Source organism: Telmatherina bonti, assembly GCF_933228915.1.
Source record: "Telmatherina bonti genome assembly, chromosome: 2".
NCBI classification, from domain to species: domain Eukaryota; kingdom Metazoa; phylum Chordata; class Actinopteri; order Atheriniformes; family Telmatherinidae; genus Telmatherina; species Telmatherina bonti.
The window spans coordinates 43152191-43179049 of NC_136620.1; the positions used below are offsets into that span (position 1 = coordinate 43152191).

Below are 26859 nucleotides of genomic sequence, written 5' to 3' on the forward strand. Positions count from 1 at the left end.
ACGGTAATATAAAAAATGAACAGCTCCATTTGGGTCGGAACGTTTGGATTGGTCAGAGTTTTTACAGATTTACAGTAAACTGAGGCGTCTAACTATATTTCTTATTGTTCATGAATACAGAATGTATAGACTACTATCAGGACGAGGAACCACTTCACCCAGAGGAACATGTCTCTGAGCAGGAGGACCTGCTGGAGATTTAAGGACACACTACAGAACATTCTCCCGTCTCTATTTTCTCCAGGTTGTGCCAAAACTGTTGTGGACGTTTCAGCTCTGACACGTCGGCTGTGAAGGAAAAGTACATTTGTTCCCAATGAAACAACGACTAGACAGCAAAGGATGGAGTTTGTTTTGAGCGTTGCTTCCCTGCAGACTGCTGGACAGAGGAGGACCAGCGTGTCGGGGTTTCCCATCCTGAGACACAAACTGGAAGTAAAACTGAACCAAAAACGCTGGTTTTGTTGTGATCTGGCTAAAAAAAAAAACCTTCTGCTGTGAACCAACAGACGTAGATGACATTGTGCGACATCGAGCAGCATCGACATTGTGCGGCATCGAGCAGCATCGACATTGTGCGGCATCGAGCAGCATCGACATTGTGCGGCATCGAGCAGCATCGACATTGTGCGACATCGAGCGGCATTGACATTGTGCGACATCGAGCGGCATCGACATTGTGCGACATCGAGCGGCATCGACATTGTGCGGCATCGACATTGTGCGACATCGAGCAGCATCGACATTGTGCGGCATCGACATTGTGCGGCATCGAGCAGCATCGACATTGTGCGGCATCGAGCAGCATCGACATTGTGCGACATCGAGCAGCATCGACATTGTGCGGCATCGAGCAGCATCGACATTGTGCGGCATCGAGCAGCATCGACATTGTGCGGCATCGAGCAGCATCGACATTGTGCGGCATCGAGCAGCATCGACATTGTGCGGCATCGAGCAGCATCGACATTGTGCGGCATCGAGCAGCATCGACATTGTGCGGCATCGAGCAGCATCGACATTGTGCGGCATCGAGCAGCATCGACATTGTGCGACATCGAGCAGCATCGACATTGTGCGACATCGAGCAGCATCGACATTGTGCGGCATCGAGCAGCATCGACATTGTGCGGCATCGAGCAGCATCGACATTGTGCGGCATCGAGCAGCATCGACATTGTGCGACATCGAGCAGCATCGACATTGTGCGACATCGAGCAGCATCGACATTGTGCGGCATCGACATTGTGCGGCATCGAGCAGCATCGACATTGTGCGGCATCGAGCAGCATCGACATTGTGCGACATCGAGCAGCATCGACATTGTGCGGCATCGACATTGTGCGACATCGAGCAGCATCGACATTGTGCGACATCGAGCAGCATCGACATTGTGCGACATCGAGCAGCATCGACATTGTGCGGCATCGAGCAGCATCGACATTGTGCGACATCGAGCAGCATCGACATTGTGCGACATCGAGCAGCATCGACATTGTGCGACATCGAGCAGCATCGACATTGTGCGGCATCGAGCAGCATCGACATTGTGCGACATCGAGCAGCATCGACATTGTGCGGCATCGAGCAGCATCGACATTGTGCGGCATCGAGCAGCATCGACATTGTGCGACATCGAGCAGCATCGACATTGTGCGGCATCGACATTGTGCGGCATCGACATTGTGCGGCATCGAGCAGCATCGACATTGTGCGGCATCGACATTGTGCGGCATCGACATTGTGCGGCATCGACATTGTGCGGCATCGAGCAGCATCGACATTGTGCGGCATCGAGCAGCATCGACATTGTGCGGCATCGAGCAGCATCGACATTGTGCGGCATCGAGCAGCATCGACATTGTGCGGCATCGAGCAGCATCGACATTGTGCGGCATCGAGCAGCATCGACATTGTGCGACATCGAGCAGCATCGACATTGTGCGGCATCGACATTGTGCGGCATCGAGCAGCATCGACATTGTGCGACATCGAGCAGCATCGACATTGTGCGGCATCGACATTGTGCGACATCGAGCAGCATCGACATTGTGCGACATCGAGCGGCATCGACATTGTGCGGCATCGACATTGTGCGACATCGAGCGGCATCGACATTGTGCGGCATCGACATTGTGCGACATCGAGCAGCATCGACATTGTGCGACATCGAGCAGCATCGACATTGTGCGGCATCGACATTGTGCGACATCGAGCAGCATCGACATTGTGCGGCATCGAGCAGCATCGACATTGTGCGACATCGAGCAGCATCGACATTGTGCGGCATCGACATTGTGCGACATCGAGCAGCATCGACATTGTGCGACATCGAGCAGCATCGACATTGTGCGGCATCGACATTGTGCGACATCGAGCAGCATCGACATTGTGCGGCATCGAGCAGCATCGACATTGTGCGGCATCGAGCAGCATCGACATTGTGCGGCATCGAGCAGCATCGACATTGTGCGGCATCGACATTGTGCGGCATCGACATTGTGCGGCATCGAGCAGCATCGACATTGTGCGGCATCGACATTGTGCGGCATCGACATTGTGCGGCATCGAGCAGCATCGACATTGTGCGGCATCGACATTGTGCGGCATCGACATTGTGCGGCATCGAGCAGCATCGACATTGTGCGGCATCGAGCAGCATCGACATTGTGCGGCATCGAGCAGCATCGACATTGTGCGGCATCGAGCAGCATCGACATTGTGCGGCATCGAGCAGCATCGACATTGTGCGGCATCGAGCAGCATCGACATTGTGCGGCATCGAGCAGCATCGACATTGTGCGACATCGAGCAGCATCGACATTGTGCGGCATCGACATTGTGCGGCATCGAGCAGCATCGACATTGTGCGACATCGAGCAGCATCGACATTGTGCGGCATCGACATTGTGCGACATCGAGCAGCATCGACATTGTGCGACATCGAGCAGCATCGACATTGTGCGACATCGAGCAGCATCGACATTGTGCGACATCGAGCAGCATCGACATTGTGCGACATCGACATTGTGCGACATCGAGCAGCATCGACATTGTGCGACATCGAGCGGCATCGACATTGTGCGGCATCGACATTGTGCGACATCGAGCAGCATCGACATTGTGCGACATCGAGCAGCATCGACATTGTGCGGCATCGACATTGTGCGACATCGAGCAGCATCGACATTGTGCGGCATCGAGCAGCATCGACATTGTGCGACATCGAGCGGCATCGACATTGTGCGGCATCGACATTGTGCGGCATCGAGCAGCATCGACATTGTGCGACATCGACATTGTGCGACATCGAGCAGCATCGACATTGTGCGACATCGAGCAGCATCGACATTGTGCGGCATCGACATTGTGCGACATCGAGCAGCATCGACATTGTGCGACATCGAGCAGCATCGACATTGTGCGGCATCGACATTGTGCGACATCGAGCAGCATCGACATTGTGCGGCATCGAGCAGCATCGACATTGTGCGGCATCGAGCAGCATCGACATTGTGCGGCATCGAGCAGCATCGACATTGTGCGGCATCGAGCAGCATCGACATTGTGCGGCATCGACATTGTGCGGCATCGAGCAGCATCGACATTGTGCGGCATCGACATTGTGCGGCATCGACATTGTGCGGCATCGAGCAGCATCGACATTGTGCGGCATCGACATTGTGCGGCATCGACATTGTGCGGCATCGACATTGTGCGGCATCGAGCAGCATCGACATTGTGCGGCATCGAGCAGCATCGACATTGTGCGGCATCGACATTGTGCGGCATCGAGCAGCATCGACATTGTGCGACATCGAGCAGCATCGACATTGTGCGACATCGAGCAGCATCGACATTGTGCGGCATCGACATTGTGCGACATCGAGCAGCATCGACATTGTGCGGCATCGAGCAGCATCGACATTGTGCGGCATCGAGCGGCATCGACATTGTGCGACATCGAGCGGCATCGACATTGTGCGGCATCGACATTGTGCGACATCGAGCAGCATCGACATTGTGCGGCATCGAGCAGCATCGACATTGTGCGGCATCGAGCAGCATCGACATTGTGCGACATCGAGCGGCATCGACATTGTGCGGCATCGACATTGTGCGGCATCGACATTGTGCGGCATCGAGCAGCATCGACATTGTGCGGCATCGACATTGTGCGGCATCGACATTGTGCGGCATCGACATTGTGCGGCATCGACATTGTGCGGCATCGAGCAGCATCGACATTGTGCGGCATCGAGCAGCATCGACATTGTGCGGCATCGAGCAGCATCGACATTGTGCGGCATCGACATTGTGCGGCATCGAGCAGCATCGACATTGTGCGGCATCGAGCAGCATCGACATTGTGCGGCATCGAGCAGCATCGACATTGTGCGGCATCGAGCAGCATCGACATTGTGCGGCATCGAGCAGCATCGACATTGTGCGGCATCGAGCAGCATCGACATTGTGCGGCATCGAGCAGCATCGACATTGTGCGGCATCGACATTGTGCGGCATCGACATTGTGCGGCATCGAGCAGCATCGACATTGTGCGGCATCGACATTGTGCGGCATCGACATTGTGCGGCATCGACATTGTGCGGCATCGACATTGTGCGACATCGAGCGGCATCGACATTGTGCGGCATCGAGCAGCATCGACATTGTGCGGCATCGAGCAGCATCGACATTGTGCGGCATCGAGCAGCATCGACATTGTGCGGCATCGAGCAGCATCGACATTGTGCGGCATCGAGCAGCATCGACATTGTGCGGCATCGAGCAGCATCGACATTGTGCGGCATCGAGCAGCATCGACATTGTGCGACATCGAGCAGCATCGACATTGTGCGGCATCGACATTGTGCGGCATCGAGCAGCATCGACATTGTGCGACATCGAGCAGCATCGACATTGTGCGGCATCGACATTGTGCGACATCGAGCAGCATCGACATTGTGCGGCATCGAGCAGCATCGACATTGTGCGACATCGAGCGGCATCGACATTGTGCGGCATCGACATTGTGCGACATCGAGCAGCATCGACATTGTGCGACATCGAGCAGCATCGACATTGTGCGGCATCGACATTGTGCGACATCGAGCAGCATCGACATTGTGCGGCATCGAGCAGCATCGACATTGTGCGACATCGAGCAGCATCGACATTGTGCGGCATCGACATTGTGCGACATCGAGCAGCATCGACATTGTGCGACATCGAGCAGCATCGACATTGTGCGGCATCGACATTGTGCGACATCGAGCAGCATCGACATTGTGCGGCATCGAGCAGCATCGACATTGTGCGGCATCGAGCAGCATCGACATTGTGCGGCATCGAGCAGCATCGACATTGTGCGGCATCGACATTGTGCGGCATCGACATTGTGCGGCATCGAGCAGCATCGACATTGTGCGGCATCGAGCAGCATCGACATTGTGCGGCATCGAGCAGCATCGACATTGTGCGGCATCGAGCAGCATCGACATTGTGCGGCATCGAGCAGCATCGACATTGTGCGGCATCGAGCAGCATCGACATTGTGCGGCATCGAGCAGCATCGACATTGTGCGACATCGAGCAGCATCGACATTGTGCGGCATCGACATTGTGCGGCATCGAGCAGCATCGACATTGTGCGACATCGAGCAGCATCGACATTGTGCGGCATCGACATTGTGCGACATCGAGCAGCATCGACATTGTGCGGCATCGACATTGTGCGACATCGAGCAGCATCGACATTGTGCGACATCGAGCAGCATCGACATTGTGCGACATCGAGCAGCATCGACATTGTGCGACATCGAGCAGCATCGACATTGTGCGACATCGACATTGTGCGACATCGAGCAGCATCGACATTGTGCGACATCGAGCGGCATCGACATTGTGCGGCATCGACATTGTGCGACATCGAGCAGCATCGACATTGTGCGACATCGAGCAGCATCGACATTGTGCGGCATCGACATTGTGCGACATCGAGCAGCATCGACATTGTGCGGCATCGAGCAGCATCGACATTGTGCGACATCGAGCGGCATCGACATTGTGCGGCATCGACATTGTGCGGCATCGAGCAGCATCGACATTGTGCGACATCGACATTGTGCGACATCGAGCAGCATCGACATTGTGCGACATCGAGCAGCATCGACATTGTGCGGCATCGACATTGTGCGACATCGAGCAGCATCGACATTGTGCGACATCGAGCAGCATCGACATTGTGCGGCATCGACATTGTGCGACATCGAGCAGCATCGACATTGTGCGGCATCGAGCAGCATCGACATTGTGCGGCATCGAGCAGCATCGACATTGTGCGGCATCGAGCAGCATCGACATTGTGCGGCATCGAGCAGCATCGACATTGTGCGGCATCGACATTGTGCGGCATCGAGCAGCATCGACATTGTGCGGCATCGACATTGTGCGGCATCGACATTGTGCGGCATCGAGCAGCATCGACATTGTGCGGCATCGACATTGTGCGGCATCGACATTGTGCGGCATCGACATTGTGCGGCATCGAGCAGCATCGACATTGTGCGGCATCGAGCAGCATCGACATTGTGCGGCATCGACATTGTGCGGCATCGAGCAGCATCGACATTGTGCGACATCGAGCAGCATCGACATTGTGCGACATCGAGCAGCATCGACATTGTGCGGCATCGACATTGTGCGACATCGAGCAGCATCGACATTGTGCGGCATCGAGCAGCATCGACATTGTGCGACATCGAGCAGCATCGACATTGTGCGACATCGAGCAGCATCGACATTGTGCGGCATCGAGCAGCATCGACATTGTGCGGCATCGACATTGTGCGGCATCGAGCAGCATCGACATTGTGCGGCATCGAGCAGCATCGACATTGTGCGGCATCGAGCAGCATCGACATTGTGCGGCATCGAGCGGCATCGACATTGTGCGGCATCGAGCAGCATCGACATTGTGCGACATCGAGCGGCATCGACATTGTGCGGCATCGAGCAGCATCGACATTGTGCGACATCGAGCAGCATCGACATTGTGCGACATCGAGCAGCATCGACATTGTGCGGCATCGAGCAGCATCGACATTGTGCGACATCGAGCAGCATCGACATTGTGCGGCATCGAGCAGCATCGACATTGTGCGACATCGAGCAGCATCGACATTGTGCGACATCGAGCAGCATCGACATTGTGCGGCATCGAGCAGCATCGACATTGTGCGACATCGAGCGGCATCGACATTGTGCGGCATCGAGCAGCATCGACATTGTGCGACATCGAGCAGCATGCTAACAGGAATGTTTCTGAATAGGAAAGGCGAGTGGAAAACGTCAAACGACCTTTTCCAGACTAGCCAGAAAGCGAGTATTTACCGGCGACGACCTGCTGCACAAAGGAACCAAACTGTTTACACGAAGTGGTCAGTTCACCTTCTGCGGATGGCGGCGTCGAGAACCCAGGGGATGTTGGTGGCGCCGAGGACCAAGATGCCGTCGTTGTTGTTTCCCACGCCTGCAATAAAGCAGAACTTATCTTCATTTGTCTCCTTCTGGCTCCGAACAGTTCATCACATTAACGATGAAACATTTTCCATCTGCTGATAAAAAGGTTTGCAACATGAGCTTCAGACTCGCCGAGTAAAAATGGAACACGCCGCCCTCCGACTCACCCTGCATCTGGACCAGAAACTCCGTCTTGATGCGCCGAGCAGCTTCACTTTCGTTCTCGTTCCTGGAGCCGCACAGCGAGTCCACCTCGTCGATGAAGATGATGGAGGGTTTGTGCTGGCGAGCCAAGTCGAACAGGTTCTTCACCAGCCTGGAGGGACAGCGGGACGGAGGGCGTGAGAAACGGGCCTTTCGCCGCCACACAGCACGGAGACAGAAACCTACTTCTCGCTCTCGCCGAGCCACTTGGACATGAGATCTGAGGACGACACGGAGAAGAAGGTGGAGTTGTTGGCCTCGGTGGCCACGGCCTTGGCCAGGTACGACTTCCCCGTCCCCGGAGGACCAAACAGCAGGATTCCTCTCCACGGAGTGCGCTTCCCTGAGGATAACATGCGGAGTCAGAACGCCAGCGCATCGCGCTTCGGAGATGGGGGAGGAGCCTACCGTACCTGTGAAGAGGTGAGGGAATTTGATTGGCAGGATGACGGCCTCCTTCAGAGCTTCTTTAGCTCCTTCCAGACCGGCGACGTCGTTCCACCTGACGTTGGGTTTCTCCATCACTATGGCGCCTGAAAACCGACAACAACCGGGTCAGACGACTTTTCTACGTTCCATTCCTGCCCGCCGCCGTCAGAGGTCCGCCACAAGAGGCCCGCCGCCGCCAGATGTCCGCCACAAGAGGTCCGCCGCCGCCAGATGTCCGCCACAAGAGATCCGCCGCCGCCAGATGTCCGCCACAAGAGGTCCGCCGCCGCCAGATGTCCGTCACAAGAGGTCCGCCGCCGCCAGAGGTCCGCCACAAGAGATCCGCCGCCGCCAGATGTCCGCCACAAGAGGTCCGCCGCCGCCAGATGTCCGTCACAAGAGGCCCGCCGCCGTCAGAGGTCCGTCACAAGAGATCCGCCGCCGCCAGATGTCCGTCACAAGAGGTCCGCCGCCGCCAGAGGTCCGCCGCCGCCAGATGTCCGCCACAAGAGATCCGCCGCCGCCAGATGTCCGCCACAAGAGGTCCGCCGCCGCCAGATGTCCGCCACAAGAGGCCCGCCGCCGTCAGAGGTCCGTCACAAGAGATCCGCCGCCGCCAGATGTCCGTCACAAGAGGTCCGCCGCCGCCAGATGTCCGTCACAAGAGATCCGCCGCCGCCAGATGTCCGTCACAAGAGGTCCGCCGCCGCCAGAGGTCCGTCACAAGAGGTCCGCCGCCGCCAGATGTCCGCCACAAGAGGTCCGCCGCCGCCAGAGGTCCGCCACAAGAGGTCCGCCGCCGCCAGAGGTCCGTCACAAGAGGTCCGCCGCCACCAGAGGTCCGCCACAAGAGGTCCGCCGCCACCAGAGGTCCGCCACAAGAGGTCCGCCGCCGCCAGATGTCCGCCACAAGAGGTCCGCCGCCGCCAGATGTCCGCCACAAGAGATCCGCCGCCGCCAGAGGTCCGCCACAAGAGGTCCGCCGCCGCCAGAGGTCCGCCACAAGAGGTCCGCCGCCACCAGAGGTCCGCCACAAGAGGTCCGCCGCCACCAGAGGTCCGCCACAAGAGGTCCGCCGCCGCCAGAGGTCCGTCACAAGAGGTCCGCCGCCGCCAGAGGTCCGCCACAAGAGGTCCGCCGCCGCCAGAGGTCCGTCACAAGAGATCCGCCGCCGCCAGAGGTCCGTCACAAGAGGTCCGCCGCCGCCAGAGGTCCGCCACAAGAGGTCCGCCGCCACCAGAGGTCCGCCACAAGAGGTCCGCCGCCGCCAGAGGTCCGTCACAAGAGATCCGCCGCCGCCAGAGGTCCGCCACAAGAGGTCCGCCGCCGCCAGAGGTCCGCCACAAGAGGTCCGCCGCCGCCAGAGGTCCGCCACAAGAGGTCCGCCGCCGCCAGAGGTCCGCCACAAGAGGTCCGCCGCCGCCAGAGGTCCGTCACAAGAGATCCGCCGCCGCCAGAGGTCCGCCACAAGAGGTCCGCCGCCGCCAGATGTCCGTCACAAGAGGTCCGCCGCCGCCAGATGTCCGCCACAAGAGGTCCGCCGCCGCCAGATGTCCGCCACAAGAGGTCCGCCGCCGCCAGATGTCCGCCACAAGAGGTCCGCCGCCGCCAGATGTCCGTCACAAGAGGTCCGCCGCCGCCAGATGTCCGCCACAAGAGGTCCGCCGCCGCCAGATGTCCGCCACAAGAGATCCGCCGCCGCCAGATGTCCGCCACAAGAGGTCCGCCGCCGCCAGATGTCCGCCACAAGAGGTCCGCCGCCGCCAGATGTCCGCCACAAGAGATCCGCCGCCGCCAGATGTCCGCCACAAGAGGTCCGCCGCCGCCAGATGTCCGTCACAAGAGGTCCGCCGCCGCCAGATGTCCGCCACAAGAGGTCCGCCGCCGCCAGAGGTCCGCCACAAGAGGTCCGCCGCCGCCAGATGTCCGCCACAAGAGGTCCGCCGCCGCCAGAGGTCCGTCACAAGAGATCCGCCGCCGCCAGATGTCCGCCACAAGAGGTCCGCCGCCGCCAGAGGTCCGTCACAAGAGATCCGCCGCCGCCAGAGGTCCGTCACAAGAGGTCCGCCGCCGCCAGAGGTCCGTCACAAGAGGTCCGCCGCCGCCAGAGGTCCGCCACAAGAGGTCCGCCGCCGCCAGATGTCCGTCACAAGAGGTCCGCCGCCGCCAGAGGTCCGTCACAAGAGATCCGCCGCCGCCAGAGGTCCGCCACAAGAGGTCCGCCGCCGCCAGATGTCCGTCACAAGAGGTCCGCCGCCGCCAGAGGTCCGCCACAAGAGGTCCGCCGCCGCCAGAGGTCCGTCACAAGAGATCCGCCGCCGCCAGAGGTCCGCCACAAGAGGCCCGCCGCCGCCAGATGTCCGCCACAAGAGGTCCGCCGCCGCCAGAGGTCCGTCACAAGAGGTCCGCCGCCGCCAGATGTCCGTCACAAGAGGTCCGCCGCCGCCAGATGTCCGCCACAAGAGGTCCGCCGCCGCCAGAGGTCCGTCACAAGAGGTCCGCCGCCGCCAGATGTCCGCCACAAGAGATCCGCCGCCGCCAGATGTCCGCCACAAGAGGTCCGCCGCCGCCAGAGGTCCGTCACAAGAGGTCCGCCGCCGCCAGATGTCCGCCACAAGAGATCCGCCGCCGCCAGATGTCCGCCACAAGAGGTCCGCCGCCGCCAGAGGTCCGTCACAAGAGGTCCGCCGCCGCCAGAGGTCCGCCACAAGAGGTCCGCCGCCGCCAGAGGTCCGTCACAAGAGGTCCGCCGCCGCCAGAGGTCCGCCACAAGAGGTCCGCCGCCGCCAGATGTCCGCCACAAGAGATCCGCCGCCGCCAGATGTCCGCCACAAGAGATCCGCCGCCGCCAGATGTCCGCCACAAGAGGTCCGCCGCCGCCAGAGGTCCGTCACAAGAGATCCGCCGCCGCCAGAGGTCCGTCACAAGAGATCCGCCGCCGCCAGATGTCCGTCACAAGAGATCCGCCGCCGCCAGAGGTCCGTCACAAGAGGTCCGCCGCCGCCAGAGGTCCGTCACAAGAGGTCCGCCGCCGCCAGAGGTCCGTCACAAGAGATCCGCCGCCGCCAGAGGTCCGTCACAAGAGGTCCGCCGCCGCCAGAGGTCCGCCACAAGAGGTCCGCCGCCGCCAGATGTCCGCCACAAGAGGTCCGCCGCCGCCAGATGTCCGCCACAAGAGGTCCGCCGCCGCCAGCGGTCCGAAGCAGAACCGAGCGGAGACATCCAGACCTCGCCTCGCTTTGAGAACAAAGTGGAACCATGGTCCGGACTCGGCAGCGTTTACGCTGGTCGGCCCATTTCGGTTCTGGTTCTACTGGGAATGTTCTGACCCATGATCAATGAAAGAAATGATCTAGAGCTGCAACTAGCGAGTACTTTTGGAATCGGGTACTCTGTCAATTATTTCTACGAGTAATCGAGTACTCTAACGATTCTATTTTTTAAATTATTTGTAGAACAAACACTAGAAACTCAACCAAAGTAAATGTATAAATGTATATCTGTGAAGCTGTTGCATGTGTTGTTACGACCTAATGCAGGAGGATTTGGTGCAGCCGACGTGTTTGTGCTCCATGTGTGGAGAAACAATCCTCAACCGATCAGGAATTTCTGCCTTATAAAAGAATAAAAAGAAGAATTCCCGTAGAAAGAAGGAGTGACTTGTAAACATGCCCACAGTAAGAACTAGCCGATGTCTTGGTGGACGACACGCCTGGTAAAAGTCTGTCTGTTTAATCCGGAATAAAAGTTTGCTGCAGGAACAGAGGCTGCCTAAAACATGCGCTTTGACTCTGCGTGTGTGCAGGAGAGACAGATGAGGGACGGATTACCAGACGGTTAGCGTGCGTTAGCAGCCGACACCTCGCCATGCCTCGTCACTGCTGACTGATATCACAGGTTAGAACTCTGAACATTTTACCAGCCGCTGCTGCTGCTGGTATAAATCAGAAAGCTGGATCTCCTCCTGGAGGGGTGAAGTGGGGGGGGGGGGTACGCCAACTCTACGTTTTCTGTCCTTTTCAGTGTGAAATGGTCCCACACTGCCACTTTTCGGTCTTTTCCGCCCCTCTTCTTCATTCTCTGCCATTAGAGACCAAAGCAAGGAGGATGTTCAGACAGAAAGCAAAGCGCTGCTGGTGGAAACGTCCGTCATCAGTCCGGCTGAAACAGTCAGACTGTACAGACACACCGTAGGCCACAGGCTCTGCTTTTATACATTTTATACATGTTTAGATGTTTTATATGTTTACTGAAGCAGTGATGTCGTCCCTCCGAACAGCGCAGTGGTCTGAGAACGATGCAGAAATGAACATATATCTCTACGTTATGTTAATTACACGGAGCCTCGATCAGTTTTCGTACCCGACTGATCGTTGCTCGGATCACCAGCAGAACATTTTCATCTGAGACAAAACCTGCTGTTTAAAACACGACCAGAACCAGTCCGGCCAATCCAAGCCCGGTTCTGGAGGTCCACCATCCTGGTTACCAGGCGAGAGATCCGTTTCAGGTGAGTTGGAGCAGAGGTGCCTCTAAACGGACCTGGACCAGATCTGGACCTGGTCTGGACCTGAACTGGTCCTGGACTAGACATGGACCGGACCTGGACTAGAGCTGGACCTGGACTAGACCTGGTCTGGACTAGACCTGGACACAGATTACACATGGACCTGGACCAGACCTGGACCTGGTATGGTCCTGGACTAGGACTAGACCTGGACAAGACCGGACTGGACGTGGACCAGACCAGACCTGGACCTGGAGTAGACATGGACCTGGACCAGCCCTGGACCTGGACTAGAAATGGACCTCACCAGACCTGGACTAGACATGGACCAGACCTGGACTAGACATGGATCCAGACTAGACATGGACCAGACCGGACCTGGCCTAGACATGGACCGGATCTGGACTAGACCTGGACCTGGCCTAGACAAACTACACATGGACCTGGACCAGATCTGGACTAGACCTGGACTCGGACGAGACATGGACCGGACCTGGACTACACATGGACCAGACCGGACCTGGACTACAGCTGGACCAGCCCTGGACCTGGACTAGAAATGGACCTCACCGGACCTGGACTAGACATGGACCAGACCTGGACTAGACCTGGATCCAGACTAGACATGGACCAGACCGGACCTGGCCTAGACATGGACCGGATCTGGACTAGACCTGGACCTGGCCTAGACGACTACACATGGACCTGGACCAGATCTGGACTAGACCTGGACTCGGACGAGACATGGACCGGACCTGGACTACACATGGACCAGACCGGACCTGGACTACAGCTGGACCTGGTCTGGACCTGGACTAGACATGGACCAGATCTGGACTAGACCTGGACTCGGACGAGACATGGACCGGACCTGGACTACACATGGACCAGACCGGACCTGGACTACAGCTGGACCTGGTCTGGACCTGGACTAGACATGGACCGGATCTGGACTAGACCTGGACCCGAACGAGACATGGACCAGACATGGACTAGACCTGGACCTGGACTAGAGCTAGACCTGGTCTGGACCTGGACTAGACCTGGACCTGGACTGGACCTGGACTAGACATGGACCTGGACCAGACCTGGACCAGGCGGAGGGACGAACCCTGACCCACCCATCAGCTGCTCCTGCAGTTTCTTCTTCTCTGGGTTTTCCCCCTCGCTGTCGCTGTCGCTCCTGCAGAGAAACATCAGACGTCAGTAAAACCTGCTTTCAGCGCCCAGCGTGCCGGCAGCAGGACGGCGGCGTACTTGTCGTTACTCTGCGCCTCCTTAACGGGCTTCTTGCCCTGCTTGTCTTTGTTCTTCAGGTAGTCCTTGAGTTTCTCTGCTCTGTCCAGGTACTGCATGCACTTAGCTCGGATGCTCTCCTTGGCCTTGTCGCTGTGGGCCTCATCTGCACAGAAAGCAGCCTCCAGTCAGAACGATAAATCATGAACTCACCATCACTCAGCAGCTGCCAGGTGCCTACATTTGATGGCATGAAGGAAATATTCCACCGCATGTTGGTAGAGGCGCAGAGCTTCTTCATAGTTCTTGGCCTTGTCCTCCTCTGTGGCTTTCGTGACCAGATCGATGGCTTTCTGTAGCAGAGATACGAGTCAGACACGTCTCAGTCATCTGCATGTCAACAGAGCTGCTGTTGTTCAGGGTCTTAGAAACATCTCCAGTTATTTCCTGTGCCTGTCAGGACTGCGCCGGTTACTGCAAAGCTTCCATCATGGGGGGGAGCTGATGTTAACACCACCAGCATCCTGCAGCTGTAAACGTCTCCTGTTTTATTCACTCAGAAAATACTGACATCAGATATAAACTGCTCCGAAATACTAAACAGTCTGATGGTGGAGCTTCCAGACATGCTAACACTGCTGCTAACGTTAGCATTATCTGCCCTGTTAGCCGCTGCTGCAACACAAAGCAACAAGCTTTGTTCAAAAATGAATAGATAAAAAAAATCATTTTACACACACACACACACACACACATATATATATATATATATATATATATATATATATATATATATATATATATATATATATATATATATATATATATCAAAACTGTTTTAATGACAGTTTAATGATATTTGTGTTTTTGTCCGTTAAACTTGGAGCCTTCTGTTGAAAGTTAATATTTGCTGAATTTTAGAACCGCAATAAATATTTTCCTTCTATAAACCAAAACAATAAATATTTTCCTTCTACAAACCAAAACAATAAATATTTTCCTTCTATAAACCAAAACAATAAATATTTTTCCTCTATTAACCAAAGCACTAAATATTTTCCCTCTATTAACCAAAACAATAAATATTTTCCTTCTATAAACCAAACCAATAAATAATTTCCTTCTGGAAACCAAAACAACCGAAGCTAACCTCTTTAGCAGCTCGTGCTAACATGCTAACAGGAGAGCGAGCTCAACCAGCAGCTAAAGCTAGCAACAACTTACCTGTAAAGTTGACGTTGTCATTTCATCTCCCTTTACTGCTCCCCGCCTGGATGTCTATCTTCTGGTCCTCCCGGGAGGCGGAAAGCTGAGGAAACGCAGCGGCCGATGTTTTACCGCGACATGACAGAACAGCGGCTAGCAGAGACAGCTAGCAACTTCCGGAAGCTAGCGAACGACTTCCGGTTGAGATTTTCACAGAAAATGGTTTAATTTACTGCTCCATTCACTAGAATTACTGCCACCTTTTTCTGAAAGATAATTCTAATTAGAAATGGCATTTCAGTAACAGACTAATTATTTGCTGCCTATGGCTTAAAACTAAATAAATCTAAATGTGAAATGTTATGTTTGTACCCAACAGATGATAAAACTTTGTAAGATACGCCTGTCAAAAAGAGGGTTAAATATCCTGGCAGTCATGTTTGTAAAAAGGCTACGGAGCGTAAACAACTTAATTTCTCCCGAGAATGATTAAAACTAAAACCATATTGCATCTATGGCTTCAAAGAGACTCGTCAGTTTTAGGAAGAGTCCTTTTGACTGAAGCTGAAGGTGTTTCCAGATTTCCTCAACGTGCATGAATGTAAGAATATTAACAACATGTTTATTCACTTTGTATGGAGGAAAAAACACCATCATCTGAAGAACACTTTCATTTCTGATCCTAAAGATAAAGGTGGTTTAGATCTACTGGACTTCACAGACATTTTAGGTGAAATGGCTAAAAATGCTTAAAATCCCCAGAATCATGATGGTACTTCATCCCACACAACATATTCACGTCGGAGGTCTTGGGTTTCTGTTGTCATGTAATTATAATTTCTCAAAGTTACCAGTTAAAATGTCAAACTTTTATCAACAAGCATTGTTAGCTTGGAAACTATGCTATTCACATAACTTCTCTCCACATAAGTCCATAATCTGGACCAATGAATTTCTTACAAAAAGGAATACATTTTCCTTTTATTAATAAAAGGAACATTTTAATTACTAAATTGCTATATATGTTTGTCAATATATTGACAAACATATATTTAAAAGATTTGCTTAATTCCAATGGCCAACTACTTGATCATAAAGATTTATACAACAATATTTATGTTAATAGTGTTGACATCTGCAGAAATAAAAATATTAGGAAATGTTTCTATGATACTAAGAAAACAACAGCAAGCTGTAAATTCTTCTGGGGTGCTGTTTTGGTGTAAAACTCGGCTTGTTCCTTTTAAATTTTGAATTGCAAACAAAATCAGAGAACTGCGTTTAAAGATTCTTCATAACATTTACCCATCTAACACGTAGAATTCAAGATTTCGTGATATCGACAGCAAATGTACCTTTTGTAAAACAACCTGAAAATGTAACTCGCCTGTTTTATGGTTGCTCGTACAGCTTTTGGAAAGAACTTGAGAACTATACACAAGGTAAAAAAACATTTAAAATAAACTGAGAAGGGAAGGATATCATCACTTATTTTCATTCCAAAGACAAAAAACTTTGCACTATTGTCGATCTTTATATTCAATTAGGAAAATTTCGTATACATAAATGCAAATTTCTAAAGTCACCTCCATTATTTAAGTTTTTATGACTGAAGTTGATTATTACTGAAAGTCCCTACAACTGATTAGAAACAAAAAATCTGCTTCAATGATTAATATTCATTCAGTGGTTCTGAACCAATGAACTGTCACATAGTTATTGATACTGTAAATTGTACATTATTTGTAGTCTGTCACAGATTTTATTAGGGTCCGAGCTTTACAATGGATAGATCAGGCTATTGATCTATTATTATATCTATTATTTTATTATACTATACATTATTATTATCTATGATCTTATTATCTATTATCTTTTATTATTATACTATTATTATATCTATTATTATTATCAATATTAACTATTGTTTTCCAAATGTTTATTATTCTTCTCAGCACAACTCACTGGTTTGACCCGCTTAGCCTCCATGAAAAGTTGTGAAACTTGGCAAAAATAGCGATATTCTATGGTCCGCATACACTTCAATACAAAAATAGCTCAACAGCGCCCCCTAGACACGAAGAAATACCCCACAGAATGGGGGGTCTCAAAAGTCCACTTTGACGTAGGAAAACGAAATTCGACACTTCCATAACCTCAAGACAAGCAAAAAAAGTCAATGAAACACCTGTTGCCATGACAATGGGGGATCCGCCATCTTGGCGTTCATGTCCCTTTTTTTTTTTTACCATCTTTTTAATTTGGGCGCATCGTAATTGAACAAACTAGCCTGAGGGGATTCATGCTATTGGCTCTAAATTCAGCAGGAAGCTTTGTGACAAGAAGGGGACCAAAAGTTATTCAAATATTTCCAATAGGACAAAGCGTGTTACCGTGGCAACTCATGGAAAAAAGCGTTTTTATGATATGAGTAAGATATGAGTAAGTCATGAAACATGGCTTACTCATATCTTCGCAGAAAACATGCGATCTGCACCAAAATTGAAAGCATTCATATATAGTTGGACCTTAACACATTGTGTCTCTTATTGTGGAGGGGCCGCTTTTGGGGGGGGGGGTCATGAGGGTTCCGATCGTCTACTTTGACGTAGGACTATGACATTTGGCACACATGTGTAACATCTAATAACAAGTGAAAAAGTCAATTAAACACATGTTGCCATGGCAACGGGGGTCCGCCATCTTGGCATTTACATTTAATTTTTCACTTTATACACATTGTATATCTCCATTGAAATACATTAGATCTGCACCAAAGTTAACAGCATTCCTGTTTGTTTGGTCATTAACATGTTGCATTGTAAGAATGGGGGGGGGGAGATGCCACTTGCGGCTTTAATTTTAATTATTTTCAAATTTATTCTATTTTGTAGTCATTTTATTTATCTTTAATTATGGTTCTGTACGGAACGAAATGGTTGATTTTTGTTTATCTTTGTCGGTACAATGAATGTCAAGTTCAATTAAAGCCGCAAGCGGCATCCATCGGGTGCGAGCCTCATGTCAAGATCCCCCACCCCCAACTGTTCACAAAGCTTCCTGTTGAATTTAAAGTCCATCTCATGAATACCAAGATAGTTTGGCTGAACAAATGCACTTAAACTTAAAATACGGGCGTATTTGCCAAGATGGTGGATAAGCTGTTGCCATGGCAACAGGTGTTTAATGAACTTCTTTTTGCTTGTCTTGAGGTTGTGCATGTGTGCCAAATTTCGACCACCTCCCAAAAGCGGCCCCCCCAAAAGACATGTTTCAATGTGTTAAGGACCTAACAAATATGAATTCTTTCAATTTTGGTGCTGATCGCAGGTATTTCTGCGGAGATATGAGTAAACAGTGTTTCATGGCAAGGAGGTGTTTTTCCATGGGTTGCCATGGTAACACATTTTGTCGTATCAAAACGATTTTTGCCATTTTTGCATTGAAGTGTATCCGAACCATTGATTATCGAAATTTTTGCCGGGCTTGTGGTGTGTGCCAAGTTTCACAACTTTTCATGGAGGCTAAGGGTGTCTGTGCTGAGAATAATATAGAATAAACATTTCAACAATAGGGCCAGATCTATACTTTGTATAGCTGGGACCCGAAAAAAGCATTAAAAAAAAAAAAAAAAGGAATTACTGCCACCTAGCGGCCAAATATATGTAACTACATGCAAGTGCTCATATGAAGTTTGCACTGTCAAATTTCAATAACTGGCAAGATCAATAAGAATAAAAATATGTAACTTCAAATTGTATCGCTGCCCTGCGATGGACTGGCGAACTGTCCAGGGTGTACCCCGCCTTTCGCCTGAAAGACTGCTGGGATAGGCTCCAGCGTCCCCGCAACCCTTCATCGGACTAAGCGGTTAGGATGATGAATGAATTCTATAGCTATGCTGCATACAAATTTATAATACCACCAATGATAACATAATTACTTAAGATAGCTCTGCAGCTCGGCAGGAAGAGCAGTCGTCTTCCAACTGGAAAGTTGGGAGATCGATTCCAGGCTTCCGAAGTGTCCCTGGGCAAGACACTAAAAACCCCAACCTGCCCCCGATGTGCCTGTCGGGGTATGAGTGTGTCAGTATGTAGCTTTGGATAAAAGCGTCTGCTAAATGACTGTAGAATAGAATGAAGAATACACAGGAAAAATAGGCCAAAACGCATTTAGTTGAACAATAACTCACTTCTGAGCTGGAATTAACTAGTTCAGGAATGTTGATCTGCATTATAAATAAATGACACAAGAAGCTCAAAACTATGCAGGAAAAGATGATTAAAAGTAGTTGTTTACAAATTAAAGTAGTGAAATGACTCAGTAAATGTTGAATTTATAAAATTAAACCAAAATAGATTGAAATTATACAGATTTAGTCAGTGTGGTGTATTTTTTACTTTGAGCTGTATTTTAGATAAAAGATGACAAAAATGAAACCAGTGTAATTTATAACAGTTTTATTGGTCGGTCTTTACATTTCAGATAACTACTTTGCTCTAATACATTATATACCGTAACTTGAAAGGAAGTCTAAAATACTTTGCATATGACTATTGCATATTATAAACTATTACAGCAGCATTTTGTCCTGTGGCTTTCCAGGTTTGTGATTGTGTAGGACGCAAGCTGCCAGATAATACCTTTGGTTCAAAAAAACCCCTTCTTTGAAGCGTTGCTTTGCATAGACAGGAAAGCCATGCCGTCAGAGGAGAAAAGGGAAGGACAGGTGTGCATTTAAAGGGTTTGTGCACTGTGGTCAAATGATAACTCGAACCAACTTCACACAAACAAATGACTGATGGGAAATTACAATCTTTGTTAAAAACACTTTATCTTCAAACGTAGTGGGAACTAACATTAAACCCAACAAATCTCAAACCTCCCACAAACCAGTTGTGTTTAAAGGGGAGCAAAATCTACTTCTGCTTTAATCCAAACAGTATTTTCTTTTTAAAAAACCATTAAACAATTGAAACAAGCCAAAGGACATCAACTTCCCAGCTAAACGGGCCGATCAGATGGGTTTTCTGCTTTTCTGAAGTCCAACAGAACAGAAGCTTTGCTGAGCTTTCAACCACATCTCACGTCTTCATCAAAACTTTCTCCATAAAGTCTACAGTTTAAATGAATACCTAGTTTGTGAGCAACATGACGGAAGTTTATAATACTGCTAACAATACATACTCACACTTTAAAATAGTCTCTTCCATTTTATCAACACTTTGGCAATTAGTTTTGTTCAACACATGGTTCTGTCCGCACACCTGTTGCATTTATGTTCATGAGAACATTTATTTTATCTAAAAGGGACATCCTTGAAAAGGGTTTTTCCTCCACATGTATAATCCACCATGCTCATGTTTTAACCCTCAGAAATAAAATAAAGGACGTGACGTTTGAAGGATTTTTAGGTAGAGCAGCAGCAGTATAAAAACCTGAAGCAGAAGATGTTCCTTGATCCATGACGACGGTAAAATGAGCTTGAAAACTCCTAAATGATCCATTTTCATAAACCACCTTTGGTTTTCTGAAATTCTGACAGACAATAATGGCAGGTTCATTTTACCAGCCTTGTCACTAGATTTTAGCAACCAGCTTGTTTGCATCAGAATGAAGAGAAAAATATAACAGATAAGAAATATATGACAGTTTGACTGCAAATGTTGCAGGATGTGAAGTGAAAGCTTTTCTGGCAGTTTGAACATGAAAATAAGAAACAACTTTTTGGAGGTGGACGTAAAAAGTCACTGCAGGGTTTGGAGGAGGCGAGATGCTGAATGGCGCCCGTCGAGCCGTCCGCCGGGCTTCCTTGTTGGGAGGAGAATGAGAGATGAGGAGGGGATGGATGGAAAGGGAGGAGGAGTGAAAGAAGGGCGGAACCACAGTGTCAGAAAGTCATGCTGTCCACAGATAAACACTTTAAAACAAAGTAACACGGTTTCCATCTACAACAGGAATAATGCTGCTTCCGCGGCGCCGAAGCTACAATCCTCACGGTGTCAAATAAAAAAGACGGATTATAAAGAGCATCTTTGTCTAAAAGGCACAGTGGTGATCCTGATCAAGCCAAGAGAAGCAAGTGGTATCCAGACACTCGCGCACACACACACACACACTCTGCTCGGGTAACTGCATCATGTCTCATCACACATACACAGTAAGAGGAGCCCAAAGTGGATGAAAGGCTGTTCTGGATGGAGAGGCCGCACGCAGCAGCTGTGTTTACTACCACATATAAAACAGAAGAACATGTCAGCATCTTTTGTCCCATCTGAGATCTAAACCTCCTCATGTGGAATGTTACGAGACTCTTTTTGCTTTTCAAACTATTTCCTCTTCAAACTCACGACTAAAAGCTACCTGCTGCTTCCAGCAGTCCAAGAGGAGCTGAAAGGCACATTTTTATAACAAGTTAAGCTTTCCTGCATCACTGAGGGCTTGACTGCAGCTGAAAATGGGAAAACTGGGAAATAAAACATAGGAGGAGATCCAGGCGCCTGCTGCTGTGATTGGCTGCTTCACGTCAGGAGGCCCATACGAGTCAGCTTGGCCGACAGGAAGGAGTGCAGGACAAACACCACCGGCTTAGGACCCGAGTGAAGGTCGAACACCTGGAGGAAGGATGGAGGGAAGTTAAGGAAAGGAATAATGGGGAAAACCAAAACTGGAAAAGAGAAACAGAAAACTGCTAAATTTGTTTTTACTGAACAGCAGAAAATATAAAGTTGGAGAGAAAAACTGATGGATATTACAGACTAAAAGCTACTGTATTTATTGTAGTCTGTCTTATAAATATATCCATCCATCTTCTGTCGCTTATCCGGGGTCGGGTCGCAGGGGCGGCAGCCTAAGCAGGGAAGCCCAGACTTTCCTCTCCCCAGCCACATTTACCAACTCTGCGGTGGGGATCCCGAGGCGTTCCCAGGCCAGCCGAGAGATATAATCCCTCCAGCGTGTCCTGGGTCTTCCCCGGGGTCTCCTCCCAGAGGGACGTGCCTGGAACACCTCACCAGGGAGGTCCAGGAGGCATCCTGACCAGATGCCCGAGCCACCTCAACTGGTTCCTCTCGATGCGGAGGAGCAGCGGCTCTACTCTGATCTCCTCCCGGATGACCGAGCTCCATACATGAGACACACTGAATGATTGTGGTTAGTAATCATGATTACAATATTGATCAAAATAATCGTGATTATTATTTTGGGGCTGCACGGTGGCACAGTGGTTAGCACTGTGGCCTCACAGTAAGAAGGTCACTGGTTCGATCCTTGGCTGGTTTGGTCAGTGGCCTTTCTGTGTGGAGTTTGCATGTTCTCCCCGTGTATGCGTGGGTTCTCTCCAGGTTCCCCGGCTTCCTCCCACCATCCTAAGACATGCATGTTAGGTTAACTGGTTACTCTAAATTGCCCCTAGGAGTGAGCGTGAGTGGTTGTTCGTCTCTCTGTGTGGCCCTGCGATGGACTGGCGAGCTGTCCAGGGTGTACCCTGCCTGTCGCCCAAAGCCGGCTGGGATAGGCTCCAGCTTCCCCGCGACCCTGAATTGGAATAAGCGGTTCAGAAAATGAATGAATTATTATTTTGGTCATAATCATGCAGGCCTACCGACAGCTCATGACCATAGGTGAGGTTAGGAGCATAGACCAACTAGTAAATCTGTAATCCCAGGACTCGTTGGTGGACACCAGCAGTGAGGGATGCCGTCAAGCTGAAGAAGGAGTCCTATCGGGCCTTCTTGGCCTGTGGGACTCTGGAGGCAGCTGATGGGTACCAACAGGCTAAGCGGCATGCGGCTTCGGCTGTCGCCAAGGCAAAAACTCGGGCATGGGAGGAGTTCGGCGAGGCCATGGAGAAAGACTTCCGGATGGCTTCGAGGAGATTCTGGTCCACCATCCGGAAGCTCAGGGGGGGGAAGCAGTGCTCCATCAACACTGTGTACAGTGGAGATGGGGAGCTGCTGACCTCAACAGAGCTGGTGGACTCAGGGGTGGACTCTCCTATCTCTGGGGCTGAAGTCGCTGAGGTGGTCAAAAAGCTCCTTGGCGGCAAGACCCCGGGGGTGGATGAGATCCGCCCGGAGTTCCTTAAGGCTCTGGATGCTGTGGGGCTGTCCTGGCTGACACGCCTCTGCAGCATCGCGTGGACATCGGGGGCAGTACCGCTGGATTGGCAGACTGGGGTGGTGGTCCCCCTTTTTAAGAAGGGGGACCGGAGGGTGTGTTCCAATTACAGGGGAATCACACTCCTCAGCCTCCCTGGTAAGGTCTATTCAGGGGTCCTGGAGAGGAGGGTCCGCCGGATAGTCGAATCCCGGATTGAGGAGGAGCAGTGTGGTTTTCATCCTGGTCGCGGAACAGTGGACCAGCTCTATACCCTCTTTGGGGTCCTGGAGGGGGCATGGGAGTTTGCCCAACCAGTCTACATGTGCTTTGTGGACCTGGAGAAGGCGTTCGACCGTGTCCCCCGGGGGCTCCTGTGGGGGGTACTCCGGGAGTATGGGGTACCGGACCCCCTTGTACGAGCTGTCCGGTCCCTGTACGACAGGTGTCAGAGCTTGGTCCACATTGCCGGTAGTAAGTCGGATTCGTTTCCAGTGAGGGTTGGACTCCGCCAAGGCTGCCCTTTATCACCGATTCTGTTCATAACTTATATGGACAGAATTTCTAGGTGCAGCCGAGGTGTTTAGGGGATCCGACTTGGTGGCCTCAGGATTGGGTCTCTGCTTTTTGCAGATGACGTGGTCCTGTTGGCTTCATCTGGTCGTGATCTCCAGCTCTCGCTTGAGCGATTCGCGGCCGAGTGTGAAGCGGCTGGGATGAGAATCAGGACCTCCAAATCTGAGACCATGGTCCTCAGCCGGAATAGGGTGGATTGCCCTCTCCGGGTCGGGAGTCAGGTCCTGCCTCAAGTGGAGGAGTTTGAATATCTCGGGGTCTTGTTCACAAATGATTTATTCATCCACTAAAATATATTTACATTTTTAAAATGTTTCTTTTTTGGGGCATATGTTATGGGATTAAAATGCAATTAATCGACATTTGTTAATTCTAAAGCCTGTAATTAATAAGATTAAAATTTTAATTGAGTCCCACATCTAATTTATATACATTTAATTGAAAAGCCTGTAATTAATAAGATTAAAATTTTAATTGAGTCCCACATCTAATTTATATACATTTAATTGAAGAATATCTTTCTAAAATGGTTTTCTGCCTTGGAAAGGAAAAAAAAGGATTGAATAAATAATATATTAATGTCTCAGTCGGTTAGAGGAACTAATAAATATGTGTCTTTTACTGGAATGTTTCATATTCCTGATGTAAATGTGAATAATCATCTGCTGATAAATCTGAATTTTAATTTGTGGATTTATTTTTATTTGAATGGCAGTTTATTTTCTCAGAAACAGATTTGTTTGGATGGCTGATACGTCTCAGAATTTCTCCAGAACCACGTCTGATTTTAGAGACAAGATTTATAATCATACGTTATGAAGCTAACCAGGTTCCTGGGTGGAAAGGCTTTAACATCATGAACTGACCATTTCACCCTCTGGGCCACCAAAGTCCAGGTAGAGGTTGCGTATCCCATCATCTGCAGACATTTTGAGCTTTTCGTAGGGGTATCTGTACAGCACAGCACCCCCTGCTGGGTCGGCCGGCTCTCTGGTCACGGTGAAGCCTTTTTCATAGTGCAGAGTGAGCCGGACGTCCTGTCTATTCAACGTGCAACCTGAAAGAGAAGAAGAGAAGGTCACGGTTAGCAGACACACAACTGTCTGGAGACATTTCACACAAGAACATTCCATAGAAGCGATGGATGATAGTTTCAAACCTGAAGAAACAGGTTTGAAACTATCATATCAGATACCGAAGAGATCAAGACAGATCTTTTTGCTTTTTCAAGACTTGTTATGATGAGTCTCCATGGCAACTAAAGACTTGTTTACCATCGGGATCAACTGATTAACCTCTCCCAAATCAGGATTATCAATGAAACAACACATCAAATCCCGATGGAGTTGAAAAGAAAGAGAAGAGGATGCAGAGCAGCAGTCAGACAGCGGAGAAAGCAATGGAGATTTAAACCATTTCTCCCGACCGTCATCATGGGTAATGTGAGATCGCTAGCTAACAAAACGGACGAGCTTGAGATGCTAACAAGGTCTCAGAAAGAATACAGAGAGTGCAGTATTATGTGCTTCACCGAGACATGGCTGCATGAACACATCCCTGACTGTAATGTGTCTGTACCGGGCTTTAAAACGGTCCGTGCAGACCGCAGTAGACAACACAGCGGAAAGCTAAAGGGTGGTGGAATTGCAGTGCTGGTTAACCAGCGTTGGTGTCATCCTGGACATGTTACTGTCAAGGAGAAGATATGCACAAGGGACATGGAACTGTTAGCTGTGAGCTTCCGTCCATATTATTTACCCAGAGAGTTTACCTGTGTTATTCTGGTAGCGGTTTATATAATACCTGGTACCGCACCAGACACAGCCTGTGACGTCATCAGCTCCGTCGTTGCTCGGCTACAAACACAGCATCCAAACTCATTCATGGCGATCTCCGGAGACTTCAACAACGTCTCCCTCTCTGCAACTCTACCAACATTCCAGCAGTTTGTCAGCTGCTCCACCAGAGAAAATAAGATGTTGGACTTATTTTATGCAAATATGAATAATGTATGCAGTTGTTCTGCCCTGCCTCCTTTAGGAAGATCTGACCATAATCTGGTTCTTCTCACCTCCACCTACAAGCCCGTCGTTCAGCAGCAACCAGTCATCACAAAGACTATAAATATCTGGTCTGCTGAAGCTGAAGATGCTCTTAGAGGAGGCTTTGAGGCTACAGACTGGAACGTCCTCTGTGAACCTCATGGAGACGACATCAACGCCATGACTGAGTGTGTGACAGATTACATAAACTTCTGTGTGGACAGCATCGTCCCAACAAGAACAGTGAGGTGCTTCCCCAATAACAAACCCTGGATCACCAGTGACCTGAAAAAGCTGCTGAACATCAAAAAGAAAGCCTTCAGGGATGGAGACAGGGAGTTATTGAGGGCAACACAAAAACAACTTAAAACCCAAACTAAGAAGTGCAAGGAGGACTACAGGAAGAAGTTAGAAAGTCAGCTCCAGCAGAATAACCTGAGGGATGTGTGGTCTGGAATGAAGAAGATCACCGGCTTCAAGTTAAAGGGGGACCAGCCTGATGGAGGTCTGGACAGAGCTAATGAGCTGAACATATTCTTCAACAGGTTCAGTTCACCCCCTACCTCCAGCCCAACAGACCACACACCCTCCATAAGCCCACTGCTTTCCTGTCACGCCTCCAATCTGTCACCCTGCAGCTCAGTCATGGACCAGAACACAGCTTCATCTCCCTCCACATCAGGACATCCTGAGACCTCCACCTTGTTTGTCTCCTGCAATCAGGTTAAGAAGCAACTTGAGAAACTGAACCAGAACAAGGCTGCAGGTCCAGATGGTGTCAGTCCCAGAGTTCTCAAGACCTGCTCAGAACAACTATGTCCGATTCTCCAGCACCTTTTCAACACCAGTCTGAGACAAAATAGAGTCCCAGTGCTGTGGAAAACCTCCTGCCTTGTTCCAGTGCCTAAAAAAACACAACCAGCTGAACCAAGTGACTACAGACCAGTTGCCCTGACATCTCACATCATGAAAGTCCTGGAGAGACTCTTACTGGCTCACCTCAACAAGCAAGTAAACACCTTTCAGGACCCATTCCA

At 50.5% G+C, this 26859-nt stretch overlaps 2 protein-coding genes across 2 annotated transcripts in view; both read right to left on the bottom strand.

Annotated features, from left to right (window-relative positions):
* The window catches only part of vps4a (vacuolar protein sorting 4 homolog A), a 43283-nt gene extending 28000 nt beyond the window's left edge, over positions 1-15283 (bottom strand). Inside the window, exons 1-8 of the mRNA XM_079255292.1 lie at positions 15123-15283; positions 14140-14251; positions 13920-14064; positions 13784-13845; positions 8140-8259; positions 7913-8069; positions 7690-7838; positions 7451-7532 (exon numbers count right to left, since the gene is read on the bottom strand). Of these exons, the coding sequence (XP_079111418.1) occupies positions 7451-7532; positions 7690-7838; positions 7913-8069; positions 8140-8259; positions 13784-13845; positions 13920-14064; positions 14140-14251; positions 15123-15143 (848 nt within the window). The 5' untranslated portion in view covers positions 15144-15283. The remainder of the gene's footprint in view (positions 1-7450; positions 7533-7689; positions 7839-7912; positions 8070-8139; positions 8260-13783; positions 13846-13919; positions 14065-14139; positions 14252-15122) is intronic.
* Positions 15284-19552: 4269 nt separating this feature from the next.
* Positions 19553-26859, bottom strand: part of sntb2 (syntrophin, beta 2) — a 56716-nt gene continuing 49409 nt past the window's right edge. Inside the window, exons 6-7 of the mRNA XM_079254218.1 lie at positions 24647-24837; positions 19553-21721 (exon numbers count right to left, since the gene is read on the bottom strand). Of these exons, the coding sequence (XP_079110344.1) occupies positions 21629-21721; positions 24647-24837 (284 nt within the window). The 3' untranslated portion in view covers positions 19553-21628. The remainder of the gene's footprint in view (positions 21722-24646; positions 24838-26859) is intronic.